A 21062-nucleotide genomic window follows, 5' to 3' on the forward strand; every position below is an offset into this window, starting at 1 on the left:
AATTATGCTTAAGAGAAACTTGTAGCCTGCTTCTCTGACTGCTTATTTGTTTTCCCATTCCCAGGGAGAAGTTCACTTTTGCTCCTACAAGGCCGTCCTCTGTTCTTATTGAACAGCTTGCAGTGTGTGTTAGTAAAGGGGAGCCTGTGTTGCTGGTGGGAGAGACAGGGACTGGCAAGACCTCTACTGTCCAGTACTTGGCTCACATTACAGGTAACTTGAGGGGAAGCACTCTGCCCCCAGACGATAAACGTTTGACATTGCCTGTTTTTGTTATCTACCTCCCCTTTTTAAAATATTTTATTTTTATTTATTTGTTCATGAGAGAGACACACACACACAGAGGCAGAGAGACACAGGCAGAGGGAGAAACAGGCTCCATGCAGGGAGCCCGACATGAGACTTGATCCTGGGTCTCCAGGATCATACCCGGGGCTGAAGGCGGCGGCAAACCGCTGAGCCACCTGGGCTGCCCTTTTATGTCCCCTTAAATAAAAAGTCCACAAAATATTGGGAGTTTAAAAAGTGCCACCACTCCACTTTGTCTGGAAATAACCACTGAAGATTTTTTCCTCGGAAATAATGTAATTTTTTCCTCCTGGAAATAACTGCTATTAATGGCTTGGTATTAACTTTTTTTGGTTCTAATCTATGGCCTGCAAACATATAAACATTTAAGTCTGGTTTTATGTTGAAAAAAATGGGATCATGCTCTTTGTATTGCATTTAGTTCCTAAATGCATTGGGCATCTTTAAAAATAGAACTACCTCATTTCTGTTCCAGTGGCTAATTAATAATATTCTATACTGGCTGTTTATTTAATTCTAACTTATAGACGACATTGACTTAACTGAAGGATTTTTTCGTTGTTTTCAGTTATCTGATGCCACAGCAATAATACACAATGAATCTTCTTACACATATCTTTCTGGGTTAGGTGAAAATTATTGAATGGTTGGGAAATTCCTGAAAGTAAAATAAGAGGATCAGAAGAAATACACACTTAAAGATTTGCCTTATGCTCATGTCCACACATCCTTAAAGATCACACTGGATATAATTAGTCTTGACATTTTCAGAGTGACCCTTTCGCCCTTTCTTTTTAAAAGGCCATCGTTTGAGGGTTGTCAATATGAATCAACAAAGTGACACTGCAGACTTGCTTGGGGGGTGAGTATGATTTAAAATTATTTTCTTGTTACTTTATGTTCTGCTTGAGGGAACAAATAATTTTTCCATTTAAAGTTCAAAAGTAGCCTTAGAAAAAGGTTCAAAGATGTGCACCCCTACCCCCACCCAAGCAGGTTATTTATTGGACTGTATTGCAGAGCTCTTGGATGTGTAGATGTTTCTTTTTATTTTAAAGAACACTTGAGGTTCTTGCTTTCAAAGATCATGCTGGAATGGAGAGAGAGAGAAAAAAAAACAAGTATATAACCAACTAATATTTGTGTGTCCAGTCATTTATCAGCCTACATTCTGGAGTCACAATGCCTTGAAGCTAGACTCTGTCTTGCAGTTCAGCTATCTTTGAAACATTAAGTAACTATTTGGTTAAATGCTGCTCCTAGGACCCCATAAAGGTCATTAAAATGCCCTTCTTCCATGTTGGTATTTTTGAATATGTTACAGTTACAATTTTAGTTTGTGCTGAAAGCTGTAAAGCTGATGGATGCTATTGGCATACTTTATGTTGAGCAATATTAGGATCTGTCTTATTAACTCAGAACAGTTACTTAAAAAAATCGTTAAAGGCATGAAGTAGAATTTATTGTCCTTTTTGCTCTTTATGGTGTCTGCCAGAAAACCTTTCATTTATCTTTTTTTTTTTTTTTTGAGGACCACATTACAGCACTTTTTGTTTATACTCTTTGTCTTATATCCTTCCTCGCTGTGAGTAGAGTGCCACTTTGGAATCCTGCTTCCTTTGGTACTTTTTCTTTTCTTACCTATTATTTATATTCTGTTCTACACATGTTAGTAATTATGTACTTAATGCTTTAAATATTTATTTTAAATATATATGTTATATATATGTTTTAAATATATATTATCTTAAGATCCATTAGCTGAGGCTTATCTTTCTTACTCTAATTCTACTTTTATTTCCCCGGTGATCTTTCTACCTTGTGTTTATTTTCCTTCTATCAATTAATTGACACTTAATCTCCCCTTTCCCTCATTGAAGTACTTGGCCATGTGTTTTCACTAACATAGAATTTGTTACTTAACTAGGTATATCTATACTACCATGTATTTCTCTCTATTCTGTAACTATATGTGTCTGCAGGAATATTCTCGTTATGTATTCCTAAGATAAATGGCTAGGCTTGTACTAAATGAACATGGACTGGGTCTGTCTCTTGTAAGAATTTATAGTGTTATGTCAACCATTTTAAGTCGTTTTAAACATAGTGAGTACAAAGATGCTTATTTGTGTCCTGATGCAATTGATAATATTAAAAGGTTAGAATCAGAATAAGGTAACTGGAATTTTGTTTTAGTGCCAACTTGCTAAAAAGAATATATATTCATTTTTCCTTGTCAGTAGGTTAGCATCAGCTATCAGAAAACTTACATATGCTTCAATTTTTATATGATTGGAAATATGCATTGCTTCCTATTCTTTTGTATTACTGGACAGTAGTATAAATCAGATCTTTTAGTATATAACATATTGTAGATGCATGGATGATTCCCTTGCTTATGAATTTTTGTATATAAGAGAGACAAAATTACTTTTAAAAGACAAGGGAGGGATCCCTGGGTGGCGCAGCGGTTTAGCGCCTGCCTTTGGCCCAGGGCGCGATCCTGGAGACCCGGGATCAAATCCCACGTCGGGCTCCCGGTGCATGGAGCCTGCTTCTCCCTCTGCTTATGTCTCTGCCTCTCTCTCTCTCTCTCTCTCTCTCTCTCTCTCTCTCTGTGTGTGACTATCATAAATAAATTTAAAAAAAATAAAAAAAGTAAATAAAAGACAAGGGAGTGGAAAACAATATTCAAGAGTTGGCAGGGAGATGGGATCTAGAAAGGGTAATAACTTTATTTTGGGGATGTGTTGTTACTTTCATCTGTTTTATTAGGTTTTATAACTTATGTTAAACATAGTTTGCATGTGTCAAATAGTATTGTAAAAAAATAACGAAAGAGGGACGCGTGGGTGGCTTAGCGGTTGAGTGTCTACTTTCAGTTCAGGACGTGATCCCAGAGTTCTGAGATCAAGTCCCACACCGGGCTCCCTGTGAGGAGCCTCGTTTTCCCTCTGCCTATGTCTCTGCCTTCTGTGTATCATGAATAAATAAATAAGATCTTTTAAAAAAATGAAAAAATTTATAAACCTAATTAGTTTGGTTTGTGAATCCAGATCCTTTAGATTGGTTTTAAGAAGATTATTATTGAGGATTAAAAACACTTGGTAAAAGTTAAGCTTCAGAGACCATCAGAGTTTTATGTTATGCAGATTGCCTACTGATCTTTGTTGGTATATGTACCCCCTTGTTTTTTTTTATTAGTATTATCTTGGTATACTTTTTTCCTTCATTTAATTTTAGGTTTGTGGGGGTTTTTTTTTCCCCTTTAAGTAGACTCCACACCAAACGTGGGGCCTGAGCTCATGACTCTGAGATCAAGAGTTGCATGCTTTACTGATTGAGCCAGCCAGGATCCCCTCCATTTAATTTTAGCTCTTTTTTTTTTTTTTTTTTTAATTTTTAAGATTTTATTTTGAAGTAATCTCTGCACCCAACATGGGGGCTTGGACATATAACCCCGAGATTAGGAGTCACATGCTCCACTGACTGAGCCAGCCAGGTGCTCCTGTTATTCTGGTAGGCAGAACATAGACCTTTAGATTACCTGTGAGTAGAGAACCCAAGTTCAAACAGAGTTGAGGGTGATGAGACTCCATAAAGAAGAGTAAAGGAGACAGAGGACTTATATGAACCAGATAAAATCATTCCAGAAGGAGAAAGTCTAGGACTAAATGGCAAAACCCAGAGCACAGGTTCACAGTACTGACTATTGAGAAGGAGATTATCTTGGGAAAGGCAACCTCTGAGGGAGAAACAGCTGTATAGAGAAGGAGAGGTACCTTTGGAGAAGTTGTCAATGAAGGAAAGAAAAAATCGGAGGAAAAGTAAAGATCGCGTAGAAAGGGAAGGGCGACCAACTTGCATCCTATCCTCTTTCTTGCCACTCGTAGAAACATCTGCTAGAAGAGAGCAGGGCAGAAGTGCATATGCTTATAAACTTGGAATCGTGACTCTAAAACGAAGAAAAGTGTTTCTTACTCCCACCCCCTTTAAAAATTTTTTTAATTTATTTGACAAAGAGAGAAAAAGTACAAGCAAGGGGAGTGGCAGGCAGAGGGAGAGGGAGAAGCAGGCTCTCCGCTGAGCAGAGAGCCCCACATGGGGCTTGATTCCAGGACCCAGGATCATGACCCGAGCCAAAGCAGATGCTTAACCGACTGAGCACCCATGTGCCCCTTGAAGAAGAGTGTTTATCATTTCTCAGCATGTACTGTTTTTTGTTCTATCACATATTACAGTTTTAGAAAGTCATTTTCTTTTGTTTTAGCCATTTTCAAATGAATTCTTACATGCATTCTCAGTGTTATGTTCTCTCAAGTGTCAGGTTGGTTCTCACTGAATATTTGTGTTGCAGTTCAGTTTTTTTTTCTTTTCTGAAGTGTATATTTTTAAGATTTTATTTATTCAAAAAAAATTTTTTTTTAATTTATGATAGTCATACAGAGCGAGAGAGAGAGAGAGAAAGGCAGAGACATAGGCAGAGGGAGAAGCAGGCTCCATGCACAGGGAGCCCGACGTGGGATTCGATCCCAGGTCTCCAGGATCGCGCCCTGGGCCAAAGGCAGGCGCCAAACCGCTGTGCCACCCAGGGATCCCGATTTTATTTATTCATGAGAGAGAGAGAGAGAGAGAGAGAGAGAGAGAGGCAGAGACATAGGCAGAGGGAGATGCAGGCTCCCCACAAGGAACCTGTTGTAGGACTCGATCCCGGACCCAGGATCATGCCCTGAGCTGAAGGTAGACACTCAACCACTGAGCCACCCAGATATCCCTGAAGTGTATGTATGTATGTATGTATCTATCTATCTATCTCCACACACACACACACACACACACACATTCAGTTTTTACATCACTTGTAAAATTGACTTATATTGACTTAACTCTTTCAGTCACTAGGCTCCACTTTATTTTTTTATTTTTATTTTTTTTTAGGCTCCACTTTAAATGAACAAATGTTTCTTTGAGTCTAATTTGTAGTTATTAAGCTACTATACTTTCATGAATTCAATAAACTTGAGCCAGTTAATAATGGTAATAATTATAACAGCTGATTCTTACATATACTCATGTTCCAGGCACTATTTTCTTTTAAAGATTTATTTATTTATTCAGAGAGAGAGAGAGAGAGCGAGAAGAGAGAGGCAGAGACACAGGCAGAGGGAGAAGCAGGCTCCATGCAGGAAGCCTGATGCGGGACTCGATCCCGGGGCCCCCAGGATCACACCCCGGGCTGCAGGCGGCGCTAAACTGCTGCGCCACCGGGGCTGCCCAAGGCACTATTTTTTTTAATCTCATAGTTTATTTTATTTTATTCTTTAAGATTTTGTTTATTTATTCATAGACACACACACACACACACACACACAGGCAGAGACACAGGCAGAGGGAGAAGCAGGCTTAGTGCAGGAAGCCCGACGTGGGACTCAATCCTGTGTCTCCAGGATCACACCTCAGGCTGCAGGCGGCGCTAAACTGCTGTGCCACTGGGGCTGCCCCAGGCACTATTTAGAGTCCTTTATTTTTTATTTTTAAAAGATTTATTTATTTTAGAGAGAGAGCAAGGTGGGGGAGAGGGGTTGGGAGCAGAGGCAGAAAGCAAAACCTCAAGCTGACTCCCTGCCAAGCATGGAGCTTGATGCAGGGTTTGATCTCAGGACCCTGAGATCATGACCTGAGCCAAAACCAAGAGTTGGACACTTAATTGTGCCACCCAGGCACCCTGGAGTCCTTTGTGCTAATGTTTTTGGCAACCATGAGGCACAGACTATTACCCCATTTTATACTCAAGAGACCTGAGGCACATGGGATTAAGTACCTTGTTCAAGGTAATGGCTGGTTCATGTTTGAACCTAGGCAGTCTATACTGAGTGTATGTACTTTTAATCATTACTCTGCTACCTCAGTTTGCTTTGGGTTCCATGTGTACTATCATTCTAAAGACTAGCAATTTTATTTAAATAAAATGTGTTTTTTTTTTTTAATTCCTTACTTCTACTGTTCATCATCATTTGCTTGCTCCAGCATGTAGCTCTCTCATCTTTCCTTGTAGTCCTGATATCCCTGTGGTCTCTCTTCCATTTAGTAGTTAATCGTCTTTCAAAGGTGTAATCAGAAGTTGGACAGCAAGCACATCATTCTCTGTCTCAAATCCTTGCATTGACTTCTCAGGCAATTTAGAGTATATTCCAAAGGCTTTTTTTTTTTTTTTATCTCTAAGGCCCTTTATAATCCAGCATTGGCACTTCTCTGACATAATTTCCTTTGTCTGGCTCTGCCACTGAGCTCCAGCCACACACTTTTCCGTGTTGCACCTAGGTGCTGTTGTCTCAGTGGCATCCCTTGCCGCCCTCCCCACCCCCACCCCGCCCCCATGCTTGATTTGAATCCCCTTCAAATTCCAATCTTTTTTTTTTAAGATTTTTTTTTTTTTATTTTTATTTATGATAGGAACACAGAGAGAGAGAGAGGCAGAGACACAGGCAGAGGGAGAAGCAGGCTCCATGCACCGGGAGCCTGACGTGGGATTCGATCCCGGATCTCCAGGATCGCGCCCTGGGCCAAAGGCAGGCGCCAAACCACTGCGCCACCCAGGGATCCCCAAATTCCAATCTTTAAGAAAGCCTTTCTGACTATCATAACTGAATTATCAGTGCCTTCTTCTCCCTCTCTCCTTTATTTATATTCACAGCACTACTTGTATTTTATAGTAGGTATATTTTTTATTTTCTCTTTTGTTAGATTGTGAGCTACAGTGGGGCAGGACCTTGTGAGTCTTGTTTTACTCAGTGCCTAACACCTAGCAGGTACTCAGTAAATTTTTGTTGAGTAAATAGAGTAAATGTCTTTATCAATGTGTTCGTGCTTGCTGTTAAATATAAATGAGTTTGAAGTTCTTGTACTTTTTCTCTGGAATCCGACTCTTTGATAGATACTCAGTGTCAGGGTCTTGGTTTTACTTATCTCATGGTTCCTCCCTCACAGTCCAATGAGTAAATAGGGTCTATGTGTTCTCTAATTGTGCTTGACTCTTCTGAAGCATACTTGGTATTTCAGTTCTCAAGTTATTTTTCTTGGAAATAAACTTTATGTCATGGTCCTTGAATTATAGTATTAGTATCTTAGGATACAGAAAATTGTATACTTATATTTTTCAGGAACAATTAGTGGTGCTTGAGCAACTTTTAGCTACAGGAGTGTTTCTCAACTCTTCATTATCATCCTTAACCCTGAATATTAAATTAAAATTTACAGAGGGGCACCTGAGTGGCTCAGTTAAGTGTCCAACTCTTGATCTCAACTCATGTCATGACCTCTGGGTTGTGAGTTCAAGCCCTGCAATTAGGCTCCATGCTGGGTCTGGAGCCTAATGCTTAAAATAAATAAATAAAATTTATATGAATTAATTTTCTAGCTCCTCAACCAGAGAATTGCTAGAGAATAAGAGAGAATCTAAATACTAAGTAATAAAATGTTGAGCTTTGGAGGGCCACAAACCATTGCAATGTCTAAGATTTTGTTGCTGCCCACTCTCTCCCAGAGAGAGTCTCTTTAAGAGCAGTATATTCCCCCATCAACTGAGATGCTATGAGCTGTGTTCACTTCGCTTAAGTTAATCAATTTCAGAGTTGTATTTTCTTCTAAAAATATCCTGAAAACGTTTTGGTTAATTTTAATAAAATACATCATTAATGATGTTTATTTAAACATGTTAGTAAAATAAGTGACATGCCTCTTACTGCCCAACTAGGAATTTCCAATTTTTTTCATAATACTGTTTATCAAATAATAGTTTTTACCTTCATTATAGACCCTTCAAACACTTAGTGTGGAGAAAATAGATTATAATTTAATTAAACCTTTAAAATGGGGCACCTGGCTGGCTCTATTGGTTAAGCAGCTAACTCTTGGTTTTTGGCTCAGGTCATTATTTCAGGGTCCTGGAATCGAGCCCCAGGTTGGCCTTGATCAGCTGAGAGCCTGCCTGAGGATTCCTTCTCCACACCCCCACCTTGGTCTCTCTCTCTCAGATAAATAAATCTTTATAAAAAAATAAAACTTTAACATAGATTTTAAAAGTATTTGGTATTATTTCCGATTTTGATTAAATTTGATTAAAATTCCTATATTCTAAGACATGATTTCTAAATTCTCTTAGTCTCAGAAGTTTTGGAATTACATTTATCTTTTGTTTCAGTTACAAACCAGTGGACCATAAGCTTATTTGGCTGCCCTTACGGGAGGCATTTGAAGAACTCTTTGCCCAGACATTTTCTAAGAAGCGAAACTTTACGTTCTTGGGACATATTCAGACCTGTTACAGGCAGAAACGGTGGCAGGATCTCCTCAGACTAATGCAGCATGTGCACAAGTCGGCTGTCAACAAGGATGAAAAAGAGAGTGAAACTGGTAAGAATAGGACCCATACTACTAGTGGGAGGTCATGAGGCTGGGGTGTAATTAGCAGAATTGAAACCAGTGACCACAAGGCTAACGGGACTAATAAACGAGGCTGCAGTGTTTAAAAATCCCTGACTCCTCTCCTCTGCAAGACAGATTTGAGGCTTATTGTTACATCTCCTTATTTGGCTGCCTTTTTTTTTTTTTTCTTAAGATTTAATTTTTAAGGAATCTATACACAGTGTTTTCCATTAAACATCCCTGACTCCTCTCCCCTGCAAGGCAGATTTGAGGCTTATTGTTCCATCTCCTTATTTTGGCTGCCCTTTTTTTTTTTTTTTAAGATTTTATTTTTCAAGGAATCTATACCCAAAGTGGGGCTCAGACCTACAACCCTGAGATAAGCTGCTTCTTGGCTGCCTCCTTAAGTAAATCTCTTTCCTTGCTGCTTACTCAATTGGCTTTTCTGTGTGTCAGACATGAACTTTGGTTTAGTTATGAATTTGGTGAGCCATCCATCCAGTAGCTTTTTGCCAGTGGTTCGTGGGCTGCCAGATGATAACAAAAATCTGGTTACAAGTTCAAGCAGCTGCCTAGGCTCTTTGTCTTAGGGATTGTACCTGAAGCCCTACCCTGACTGGGTGCTGCCAGCCCTCAGTGCTTAATTTAGCTGGTGTGGCAAGGAAATGGTTTTTGCTTTGGACAGATGTGTCTTAGTGAGCTTATTTCTTTCTCCCATTTGTCTTCACTTTCTTAGCCTCCTTTCCTTGCTGGATTAGGAAAAGGTTAACTAGGAAGCCATTTGCTTTGGTTGGTGAAGCCCTGATATTAGGGAGTAACCAGTGCTTATAGAGGTATTCTGGGCTTAATTTGGTTTGTTGCTGCAGCTTTTGTTGTCATCTTTGGATAAAATCAGCCACATTTTAATTGGAAAATGGGAAATGACAACTTGATTCCTGAATGTAGCCCTTTGGGCTATATTCTCCAAAATTGGGCAATGTGTAGTTAAGAACTTATGAAACAAAAAAGATTTTTTTTGCAACATTGCTTGGCCGTAATATTCATTAGACCTTGGATAAGAATGACCACTTAGTGATCCGTAAATTATAATACCATCTCGTAATTGGATTTGTTCTGTAAGATTTTGTTTGTACCTTGTTTGTGTATTTGGATATGTGTTCATGTATGCTGTAAATATGAGATATTTTCTCCACCTCTGGGTAGTGCTAAAATTAGTTTGTAAAGGAGCACTATTTCAGTTAAAGGCGAGTGTGTATAAGAATTGGGCATTCTAAAACTCAGAAACTAATCCAAGGTTTTCAAGTTCATATGATCTGAAAAAATATTGGGTATTAAAGATAATTTAAGTTTGTTGGTTTAATTAAAATAGACATATCTTTAGAATTTTCAGCATTTATTTAAGTCAAATTTATTTAAGTCAAATAAATTGATACAATTTTTTAAATATATATAGCGTGGACGAATGACTTTGTCTTTTATAATTTCGTGGGTAATCTAAACATACTGTTAAGAACAAACTTGTAAATAAGATGAAAAGGTTTATAGGTAAACTTTAAAGTCATTTTCAAAGTCCTTGGTAACCTAAAACTAAAGTTTTACTAAGTTAAATGATGAGTTAAGTAAAAACACTAAATCTCTAGATCATTTCTAAGTAAGATAAAACCTTAATTACTAAACATAGGTTTATATGCTTTTGGCCTCCTTTTACAGAGAAACTAAAGATATTTGAGTTTGTTAGTAAACATGTTTTGTGCCATTGCTGAGATAAGGCATATATTTCTAAAAATTCTTTTTTTTTTAAATTAATTTATTTATTTAGGATAGTCAGAGAGAGAGAGGCAGAGACACAGGCAGAGAGAGAAGCAGGCTCCATGCACCAGGAGCGCAACGTGGGATTCGATCCTGGGTCTCCAGGATCGCGCCCTGGGCCAAAGGCAGGCGCCAAACCGCTGCGCCACCCAGGGATCCCTAAAAATTCTTAAATATCATAAATTCACCAGTCTAAGGAATGCTGCTGGTACAACAGACAGTTCACAATTAGTTACTACTTAGTTTTCACTAGAAACTTAAGGTTTCTAAGAGTTAAGAATTCTAATATATAGAATTAATGGAAATGATCAGAGAAAAAACTATGCAAGGAAAGTGAGACTGGTTATTTAGAGGGAAAATTGAGGACAAAAAGTGAATGTAAAGAGGAAAGTTGTAGGTTTGTGAGAAAGGAATCTTTGGAAAGGAATTTTGCGCTTGGTAGGCACTAAGATTAAGTTTATTAGGGAGTGATAAACACCTGGGGAGGAGAAGGGAGTAAGAAAGCAAGATTAGACAGAAGTTGAGCAGTGATACAATATCAACAGAAGCTTAGCTGATTCTCTGAGGAGTTTCAAATTTGGATTATCCTTCAGAACCATCCTTTTTTTTAAAAAAAAAAAGAAAAATATTTATTTATTCATTCATTCAGAGAGAGCTAAGAGAGAGGCAGAGACACAGGTGGAGGGAGAAGCAGGCTCCATGCAGGAAGCCCGATGTGGGACTCGATCCCCGGTCTCCAGGATCACACCCCAGGCTGCAGGCGGTGCTAAACCACTGCGCCACCGGGGCTGCCCCTTCAGAACCATCCTAAATTGGGGCAAAATTGGGACTGGACTTTTATAATAGTTATTGGATGTGACCACCTGGGAAGAGGGCATGCCCTTGGTAAGGCAGCTGTCTTTAGTCAAGGCCATCCTCAGTGGCATTTCAGAGTTGAGGACTGTTGGCAGCACCCCTGCAGCTGAGAGTCCTTCATTTCTGATGGAGATTCTGGTCAGCACATCACTACACCCACCGCAAGAACTCAGATCCATGCTGTGTCCTGGGTATCCTTATCCTGATAAGTGTATGTCAGCATGGGAGATGACAGGAAAAAGGAAGGGACTCTATAAATTTTTAAAGAATTCATTTGTTGGAACAAGTAATCTTTAATATCAGAAGTATACCAGCATCAAATTGGAATTAGGTTTTCATGTTAAAATGACAGTTTCCTTAGGTTATTGGTCTAATAAATTATAAACAGGTTTTTATCTTTAATCTACTTAGAAAAACAAATTTCTGTGTTTTGTGTTTATTAAATCCTTGATTACTCAAGAAAGTTGCATCTTCTCAGTATTAAAAGTCCTCAGTGTTGCTAACAATTCTGTAACTTTCTGTATTTGTATTCTGTAACCTTTAGAATCTCTTATTGCTGCCTTGGCTAAATAGGTTACTAAGTTTTGTAATGATCTATAATCCTATTTTTGGCATATGCTTCAAAACTTTCTGATACTTCTGACAAATTTCCCAAAATTCAACTTCTAAATGAAGTCTTTTTTACTAATTAGGCTTGTTTGTTATGTCAGATTACATGGAAGCATTGTCAAAGAAAGGATGGTAAACCTTCTTAAGTTATAAGATTTAAAAAAATATATTTTATTTATTCATGAGAGAGACCGAGAGAGAGAGAAAGAGAGAGAGAGGCAGAGACATAGGCAGAGGGAGAAGCAGGCTCCACACAGGAAACCCGATGTGGGACTCGATCCCGGGACTCAAGGATCACACCCTGGGCTGAAGGCAGGCGCTACACCACTGAGCCACCCAGGCATCCCAGGTTATAAGATTTTAATATAACTTGGTACATTACTTGTAATTCTACTTATTAAAATGTTGTGTGCCCAGTAATAATTATATTTCCCTGTCAACTGTATTATAATGAACTCTGATCAGATCTTTAACCATGGCCATTTTTGAGCCTTTTGCCATTTATAGTTATTGTTGATGATCTTGCAAGTATGTTTCAGCTTAAAGGCAATTCATAGAAAGGACTTTTGACAAATAAGGCTTTTTGATATCTTTAAGATGATAAAACTGAACAAGGTAAAATTTTCTGAACTAATGAAAGAACTAGATTCAAACAGAATAACATGGGACTAAGAGAACTGAGAAAAATGATTATATATTTTTTATGACTTTTGTTTGAAATATTTCTGGTTCTCTAATATTTGCTCTTACAGATTTAAGGGAACTTTTTCTCTTCAGCTATGACTCACAGGAATTTAATATAATATTCCTTTGTAAAAAAAATATGAAACATTTATTTTTTCCTCCAGAATTCAGAAATTCTCTGAAAATTCTTATATTTTCGTGGCATATATTATAATTATTAGCATAAGGTCTCTAAGAATCCATTCTCCGTGTAATAGGATGCCACTGGAAACATTGGTTATATTACCAAGGCTTTGACTGGAATGTCATATTTGAGGGTGTTTGAGGGTGAAATGCATAGACTCAAATGTGACCAGACAGCATTAAAGAAGTAGGTTGACTTTATGGAGCCAATAAAGCCCCTTGGAAATAGCAGCTTGATACCGTGCTTACAGATACCTTGCTTACAAAGCATCTTTACCTGGTCTAACTTTGAGAGCCCACCTGCAGGACAGTCTCCTGAGCTGACAACTCTTTAACAGAACTGACCTATTTTGAAGACTAAGATTGGTTTGTGAGATATGGAGCAAACTTCTTACCTAAGGTCCAGAACAATTAAACTCAGTCTAACAAGAAACAATGTTGGATTATGATATTTTTTTTTCTTAAAAAAAAAAAAAGATTTTATTTATTTATGAAAGACAGAGAGAGAGAGAGGCAGAGACACAGGCAGAGGGAGAAGCAGGCTCCATGCAGGGAGTCTGACGTGGGACTCGATCCTGGTTTCCAGGATCAGGCCCTGGGCTGAAGGCAGTGTCAAACTGCTGAGCCACCAGGGCTGCAGCGATTGTGATATTTTTCTAAAAAAAATCTGTGAAAAGGGAAGAATGTTAATTTGTAACCATATACAAGGAAGTTCACTATACTGTGGTAACATCAATAAAGCTGAAGCCCTTTTCACCAGTACATACTCATGGAGCTAGTTGGAAAGAAAGGGGTCTTTTTTTTTCTTTCTTTCTTTCTTTTTTTGGTAAGACTTCATTTATTTGACATAGAGCCCAAGCAGCGTGGGGTGGCAGAGGGAGAGGGAGATCCTTGGGGCTTGATCCTAGGACCCTGGGATCATGACTTCAGCTGAAGGCAGAGCCTTAACCAGGTGCCCCCGGAAAGGGGACTTTTGACTTTTGAGAAAGAAAGACAAAAAAAAAAAAAAAAAAAACCATAAGAGCCGGGATCACCCAAACCTTGGATGGTGGCACACCTTGAGTATCGATTTCACCCACTATCTTTGGAACGAAAATTTTGCTAACTGTTCTTGTGAGCTCTGACAGATTTTTTTTAAATAAGATTTATGTATTTTTAGAAAGCAAGCAAGTGAGGATGGGGGGAGGGGCAGAGGAGAAAAGAGTCTTAAGCAGACACCCTGCTGAGCGCAGATCCTGACTTGTGGCTTCATCTCAACCCTGAGATCATGACCTGAACTAAAACCAAGAGTAGGCCATATAACTGACTGAGCCACCCGCGTGCCTCACCCCAATATATCTTAAGATGTTTTTTTTAAGAGACAGACTAACAGAGGAGTGTTATTACTTGGGGTTACTGATTTGCTATATACTTTACATCAGGTTGAATCCACAAGCAATAAAGGCTGGACAACAGGTGATGGTGTTTGTACATCCTTAAAGTGCCACTGTAAGAAGAGCTGTGTCTCTAATAGAAAAACAGTGGCCAGATTTCCTGCTTTTACCTACACAAGGGTCTGAATATGGACATGCAGAAAAATGACCAGGGGGTATACACAGATGGTGGCCACTGATGCTGATAGAACCCATCTGGTCAGAGTAGGAGGTGTTATGACAGCACTTTATGACCCACCTGTTGTACAGTATAAGAATGTTTTTCTCCACAGTTAAGTATTTCTTGCATTCAGCTTTTTACTAGTGTCATTGGTGTCACATGCCAACGCCTACTGTGAACTAATGCTATTTGGCTTTGAGGAAAAACCAATTTATATCCAAGACTTAGATCAGGTGGCTGGGTTTTAAAGGAAGGAGATTCAGTAGAATTCAGTGAATTGTGTTTAACACTACTTCCAACACCAGCAACAGATTCAGCAAACTTCTAGAGCTTCCAGGCATTGCTGTGAAAGAATTGACTGGTGATAATGCAGTTGTCAGCCACACCAGAAAAATGAGATTTAGTTACAAGAAAGAGTGTTGGGGATACAGCTCTTTCCCAAGTTGTAAAGCTCCTTATTCTTGATGAAGGTTAGTTGCTGCATGGAGGTAAAGGACTTGAGCTGCTTCTGGTAACTTGTATGGTTGCTGGATATGTCAGCTTTGATGTTGCTTGAAAGCAACCAAAGAAGAAACTACTGTTTAGTCAAGCAGAATGTACATGTTAAGCCAAGTGCTAGGGAATATTTCCAAGAAAGCACAAAGTTGTTTGATTCCTCAGACCCTGAAACTGCACCCTGTTTCAGTAGGAAGTAGTTAGAACTGTTAGCCCAATTTACTCGAGTGAATCATGTTCAAAAGACAGTGGGGATTGAAACTGGTAACAGAGGGTTAGTGGGACCAATAATAAGTGCAGATGCAGACTAAAACCACAGATGCAACTTTTTACCCAGACCTGTTTTCACTTGCCTTTAAATTTTCCTATCTTTCTTGGGGAAGGGTGGATTGAGGCTTCTATTCAGAGTCCCCTCATTGGGCTGACTCTTAAATAAATTCTTGCTGCACACTTGGTGTCTTTGTGATTGGCTTCACTGCACATCAGGCAGATAAACTTGGGTTCCCTTACAGAATTAGGAGGAGTTTGGGGAAGAATGAAGCAGTAGAAATTGGAGCTTTGTAGGACTTAAGGGAGAGATGACTAATTCTGAAGTATTGCTGCTCCTGTGATTCTAGGCATGATTTCGATAAAAACATGGTTGTTAATGTTGATGTACAAGTACCACTTATTGGTCAATAAGTCATCTTTCCTTAGAAAATAAATTATATCCAAAAAGCTGAATTCTACAGCCAAAGGGTTTTTGGTAGTTTAGTTATCTTCTCTGTGTTTCATCGTTCATAAAATGGGAATAAGGGTATCTACTTCGAAGCTGTTATGAGGGGTGAAAGAATTAACTAACGTACATATGCATTTAAGTGAACTAGTTACTATTGTGGCTGAAACATACATTATGTAAGTATTTGAACTTATTTTTTTATACTTCTAAGATGTTTGATTTTTATGTGAGTTTTGTTTTTTTGTGTGTGTTTAAGTTCTATGTTTTACAACCTAAAGTGTATGTTAAATTCTTGTCCTTATTCTTTTCTAGGGTTACTCCTAAAAGAGAAATGGGAAGCATTTGGTCTTAGACTCAACCATGCTCAACAACAGATGAAAATGACTGAAAATGCCCTATTGTTTGCATTTGTAGAGGTATTTTGGTTCAGTTATTTAGGTTAAAGGAATGTTGATTTGATACAAAATTCAGGTTTAGGCAGGCTACTATTTTGTATTATCTTTATGTTGATATTTTTAGTGCTTGGTGTTTAAGACTTAATAAACACTAATGAAATAATACTTCAGGGAGAGATTTCTGAAAAATAGCCTTTATGGAAATTATAAGGTCTTGATGAGCACCATTATTCTTGAAGTTGCAGTTGAGGACAACTAGTGGACTCGGTTTCATAGTGAGGGGGAAAGGGTAGTAGGTTTGGATCTATTCACTTTAAGCCTCACTCTCTATTTCAGTGAATGGGTAGTTCTGCTGTTTTCTGCCTATCACCCTGTGGGAAGGACCAACCTAAAAAATTTTCATAGCTTAAGATTTTTATTTATTTTTATTTTTTTTAAGATTTTATTTATTTATTCATGAGAGACACACAGAGAGAGGCAGAGACACAGGCAGAGGGAGAAGCAGGGAGGCTGATGTGGGACTTGATCCCGGGACCACAGGATCATGCCCTGGGCCAAAGGCAGGTGCTAAACCGCTGAGCCATGCAGGGATCCCCAGCTTAAGATTTTTAAATTCTTATTTTAAAAAATTGTTTCTGCCTTCTGAGCTTTGAACTTGCCCTTTCCCCATTTCCCTCTCCCTCATGTGTCTGACCCTGTCTTACCCATTTCGAGTTCAAGTGGTGCAGCACCTCCGAAGCGTCAGTGCACAAACCTGCTGTTGCTTTTGATTCTGGAAGGCATGTAGTTTCAACTTGTAACAAAATATTTGTAGTCTTCAATAAACTGTGGTATTTCTTTAAAAATAATAATAATAATTGTTTCTGTGACATATTTTAGACCACACCTTAAAAGGAGGTGGGACTCTTGTTTGAGATAGTGTTTTGGTGAGAGAGATTACTCAATCATGTCCATCAATATGGGAAATTTGGTGATCAGAGCTTAATCTTAATAGGAATTTTTTTTAAATAACCAATTAGGATGTCAAGTGCTCTCAAAATAGGGTTTATATCTATTTCATGACTTGGCATTACACTGGAGTTCAATACCCTTGTCCTGTTTTAATGTTTTCAATTTATAGAAGATTCTGTTAGTATCATTGTGAAAACAAAAGTATAAAGTCATTTAATAATAAAACAGTTTCTGGTGTTGTATCAACAGTGGATTTTAAGATTTATATTTCAGTTCTCTTGGAAACAGAACTTGAAGAGATAAATCAATGAAGAAGAGGAAAGATTTCTTTTGATATTCTTTAGCAAATGTATAAGGCTATGTATTACAACCACTGCATTCTTTCGACTTAGTCATTTGTCTCATCTTTACATACTCATCAGCTGACCCTACATTTATTTTCAATGGTTTTAATAACCATTTGGATACTTCTAAACATCTAAACACATTATATATTATTAGTTACCTGACTATCCATCTACTGAGATGATTTAGTTTGTTGCGTGTCTCTGTTAGGTTCATACATACTCCCTTGACCCTTCTGGACATTTAAAAATGGTAACTTGACCTTAGCTCTTGAAATCACCTGGCAGCCATTCAGCATTTAGGGTGAAAGTTCATTAAGTACAAGAGGTTTGCCCTTGTTTCTAACCCTGCTTACATAACAGGTGAGAGTATCTTTTTTGCAGTGGATTTTTAACACTTTATCTTCTTTTAGGGTACACTAGCTCAAGCTGTAAAGAAAGGAGAGTGGATCTTGTTGGATGAGATTAATCTGGCTGCTCCAGAAACATTAGAATGTCTCAGTGGTTTACTTGAAGGTTCCTCTGGCTCCCTAGTGTTGCTGGATCGAGGAGACACAGGTAGTACTTGATCTCATTGAGGTTTGACTTGATGCCAGGTCTTTGACCTCTTTAGAGTCAGATTCTTTTGGTTAGGTAGATTACATAGGTCTCCCAGTGTTCATTCCATAGTACTAATTTTCTGCCAAGTTAGGAGGCATGGGGAATGCAAAGAATAAGAATTTAAAAAAATTTTTTTAAATTATTTATTCATAGGGATTCCTGGGTGGCTCAGCGGTTTGGTGCCTGGCTTTGGCCCAGGATGCGATTCTGGAGTCCGGGGATCGAGTCCCACATCAGGCTCCTGGCATGGAGCCTGCTTCTCCCTCCTCCTGTGTCTCTGCCTCTCTCTCTCTCTGTCTATCATGAATAAATAAATAAATAAATCTTTTTTAAAAAATTATTTATTCATGAGAGAAAAAGAGAGGTAGAGGCATAGGGAAAGGCAGAGGCAGGCTACTCACTGAACAGGGAGCCCGATGTGGGACTTGATTCCAGGACCCTGGGATTATGACCCAAGCCAAAAGGAGACACTTAACCAACTGAGCCACCCAGGCGCCCAAGAATAAGAATTTGTTACTTGGTAGTATATACTGAATTGTATATATTTGAATAGGTGATATACATATAGGTAAATAGGTGATAAAACATAAATGATAATGAACAACCATACCTTAAAAGATGGTGGAAGGGGAGCATAAGATTAAGTTGTTACATATGTCTGGAAATTGGTTTCAGTGGGATTTCAGAAAAAGCAAGGATGGTTTGAACCGCCAGCACCATTCTTGCTATGTCTGAGGCAGGGCTTCCTGGCCTGAGGTTCTGTGAACTTAGATAGTCTTCCCCGGGGCACCTGTGGCTGATCACTTGATGTTACCAGTTGAGAACTTATGCTTTTCTCTTACCAGAACCCCTGGTTCGTCATCCTGACTTCCGTTTATTTGCTTGTATGAACCCAGCAACAGACGTGGGCAAAAGAAATCTCCCACCAGGAATAAGAAACAGGTGAGGGGACATGGCCTGGTTCCTGGGGATTTTTTAAAAAATTCTGTTTATTGGTTGATAATAATAACATAACCAGTCCTCATAATAGTGCTTGAAATTTCTTGATCTCTGCTAAGAGGAATTCTTCTTTGTCATATTCTACTTTCTTTAGGTGATAGGAATATGGAGGACCCCAGAACACTGGACAATTTTTTCAGTTGTTTGTATGACACGTAATGGCTCATGGATATTGTTGAAAATAAAATTTTTTCTTCCTTCAAATAACCTTATAGCTATTAGGAAAACCTTTACATATTGATAAAACAGTATAATATATTAACAGTATAAGTACATTTTAGGAACTGAATGAATCCTCTTGGATGAGGCCAGTGATTTGTAAAAGGCCTTTTAAGTTTCAGTGTTCAGTAAACACTGACACTAACATGATACTTAGTTGTTTGGTATTTTATATATATAGCATTTGGAAAAAGATAAATGATCTTATTTTTGTTGGTGACCTTTTGTTGAATTTTGAGTATTAAAATAGTGTTAAAATTTTATTAGATTCCTCTCATTATAAGAGTAATAAAACCTTCTTAGGAAAATTTTATAAACTATAAACATTATATTTTCCTTTGCTCCAGTGACTTTATTTATTTTATTTTATTTTATTTTTTTTATTATTATTATTTATTTATGATAGTCACAGAGAGAGAGAGAGAGGCAGAGACATAGGCAGAGGGAGAAGCAGGCTCCATGCGCCAGGAGCCCGATGTGGGATTCGATCCCGGGTCTCCAGGATCGCGCCCTGGGCCAAAGGCAGGAGCCGAACCGCTGCGCCACCCAGGGATCCCCAGTGACTTTATTTTTGAATGTGTGGGTGCTTTTTGTTGTTGCTGCTGGATGTTTTTTTTATTACATGTAGCTATAACACCTCTGAAAATAAGGGATAAATGTCTTATTTTTTATAATTATTTCTTACAAAGAGTATTGCGTAGAAATAATAAATTTTTGGTAACAATTACGTTATCTTATTTCACTATGGTCAGTTTATAGCTAGATGAAAGACTTTCATATTTTATACTATAAGCAATTAAAATGAGTTTACATAACTTTTTGTGTTTTGTATTTTTTTTTAAAGATTTTATTTATTTATTTGAGAGAGAACAAACTGTGGGAAGGAGTAGCAGAGGGAGAGGGAAAAACAAAAAAACAGGCTTCCCACTGAGCAAGGAGCCCCCCAAGGGGCTTGACCTGGGATCATGACCAGAGCCAAAGGCAAGATACTGGCTCACTGACTGAGCCACCCAGCCACCCTTTGTGTTTTGTATTTTTTAATTGTCAGAATAGTTGTATTAACTTCCTAAAAAGTGGTTATTATGTAATAATCATTGTCTTATAGGTTCACAGAACTTTATGTAGAAGAATTGGAAAGTAAAGAAGATTTACAAATTCTTATTGTGGATTATCTGAAAGGACTGAGTGTAAATAAGACCACAGTGCAAGGGATCATCAGGTAGGTTCCCTGTGTGCCTCATCCGCAAATGCTAATTTTATGTTTGTTTGTTTGTTTGTTTATTTAATGCTTCTTATTAGAGAAGGATTATCATTAAGGTTTCTATTTTAAAGTTGGAACTTTGGGATCCCTGGGTGGCGCAGCGGTTTGGCGCCTGCCTTTGGCCCAGGGCGCGATCCTAGAGACCCGGGATCGAATCCCACGTCAGGCTCCCGGTGCATGGAGCCTGCTTCTCCCTCTGCCTGTGCCTCTGCCTCTCTCTCTCTCTCTCTCTCTCTGTGTGACTATCATAAATAAATAAAAAAAAAAAATTAAAAAAATAAAAATAAAGTTGGAACTTTAAGAATTCCCGTGGATCTTCCTAATGAAGCCACATCGAAAGCTTAGGAATTACCACTTAACGAGAATATGTAAACAATTAGACAATGTTCTCCTAATTAGTTTTGTATTCATAGCTAGGAGTTTGCATCTCTGGAAGGTGTAAAAGGCTTGCTTGTATTTTGATCTGTCTTGATGAAATCTTATTTTTGCAGTTTGCATGCTAGTGCAAACTGTTTCTGTTGTTGTTTTTATGCCATGTGGAAAGGGTACAGTCTCTTATATTAGACAGCCTGAATCCTAGTACAGGCTCTGTCAAAAACAAATTCTATCATTCT

General features: G+C 38.3%; 1 protein-coding gene across 6 annotated transcripts in view; it reads left to right on the forward strand.

Annotated features, from left to right (window-relative positions):
* Positions 1 to 21062, forward strand: part of LOC140596464 (midasin-like) — a 167563-nt gene that overhangs the window by 40304 nt on the left and 106197 nt on the right. For all 6 annotated transcript variants that reach the window (XR_011998439.1, XR_011998438.1, XR_011998440.1 and 3 more), the window contains exons 14-20: positions 65 to 213; positions 1111 to 1171; positions 8510 to 8721; positions 15992 to 16095; positions 17783 to 17927; positions 18815 to 18911; positions 20293 to 20406. Coding sequence is in view for 3 of the 6 variants with exons in the window: in XM_072745104.1 (XP_072601205.1) it covers positions 65 to 213; positions 1111 to 1171; positions 8510 to 8721; positions 15992 to 16095; positions 17783 to 17927; positions 18815 to 18911; positions 20293 to 20406 (882 nt within the window). In the remaining 3 variants the exon portion in view is untranslated. The remainder of the gene's footprint in view (positions 1 to 64; positions 214 to 1110; positions 1172 to 8509; positions 8722 to 15991; positions 16096 to 17782; positions 17928 to 18814; positions 18912 to 20292; positions 20407 to 21062) is intronic.

Source organism: Vulpes vulpes, unplaced genomic scaffold, assembly GCF_048418805.1.
Source record: "Vulpes vulpes isolate BD-2025 unplaced genomic scaffold, VulVul3 Bu000000666, whole genome shotgun sequence".
Lineage (NCBI taxonomy): Eukaryota > Metazoa > Chordata > Mammalia > Carnivora > Canidae > Vulpes > Vulpes vulpes.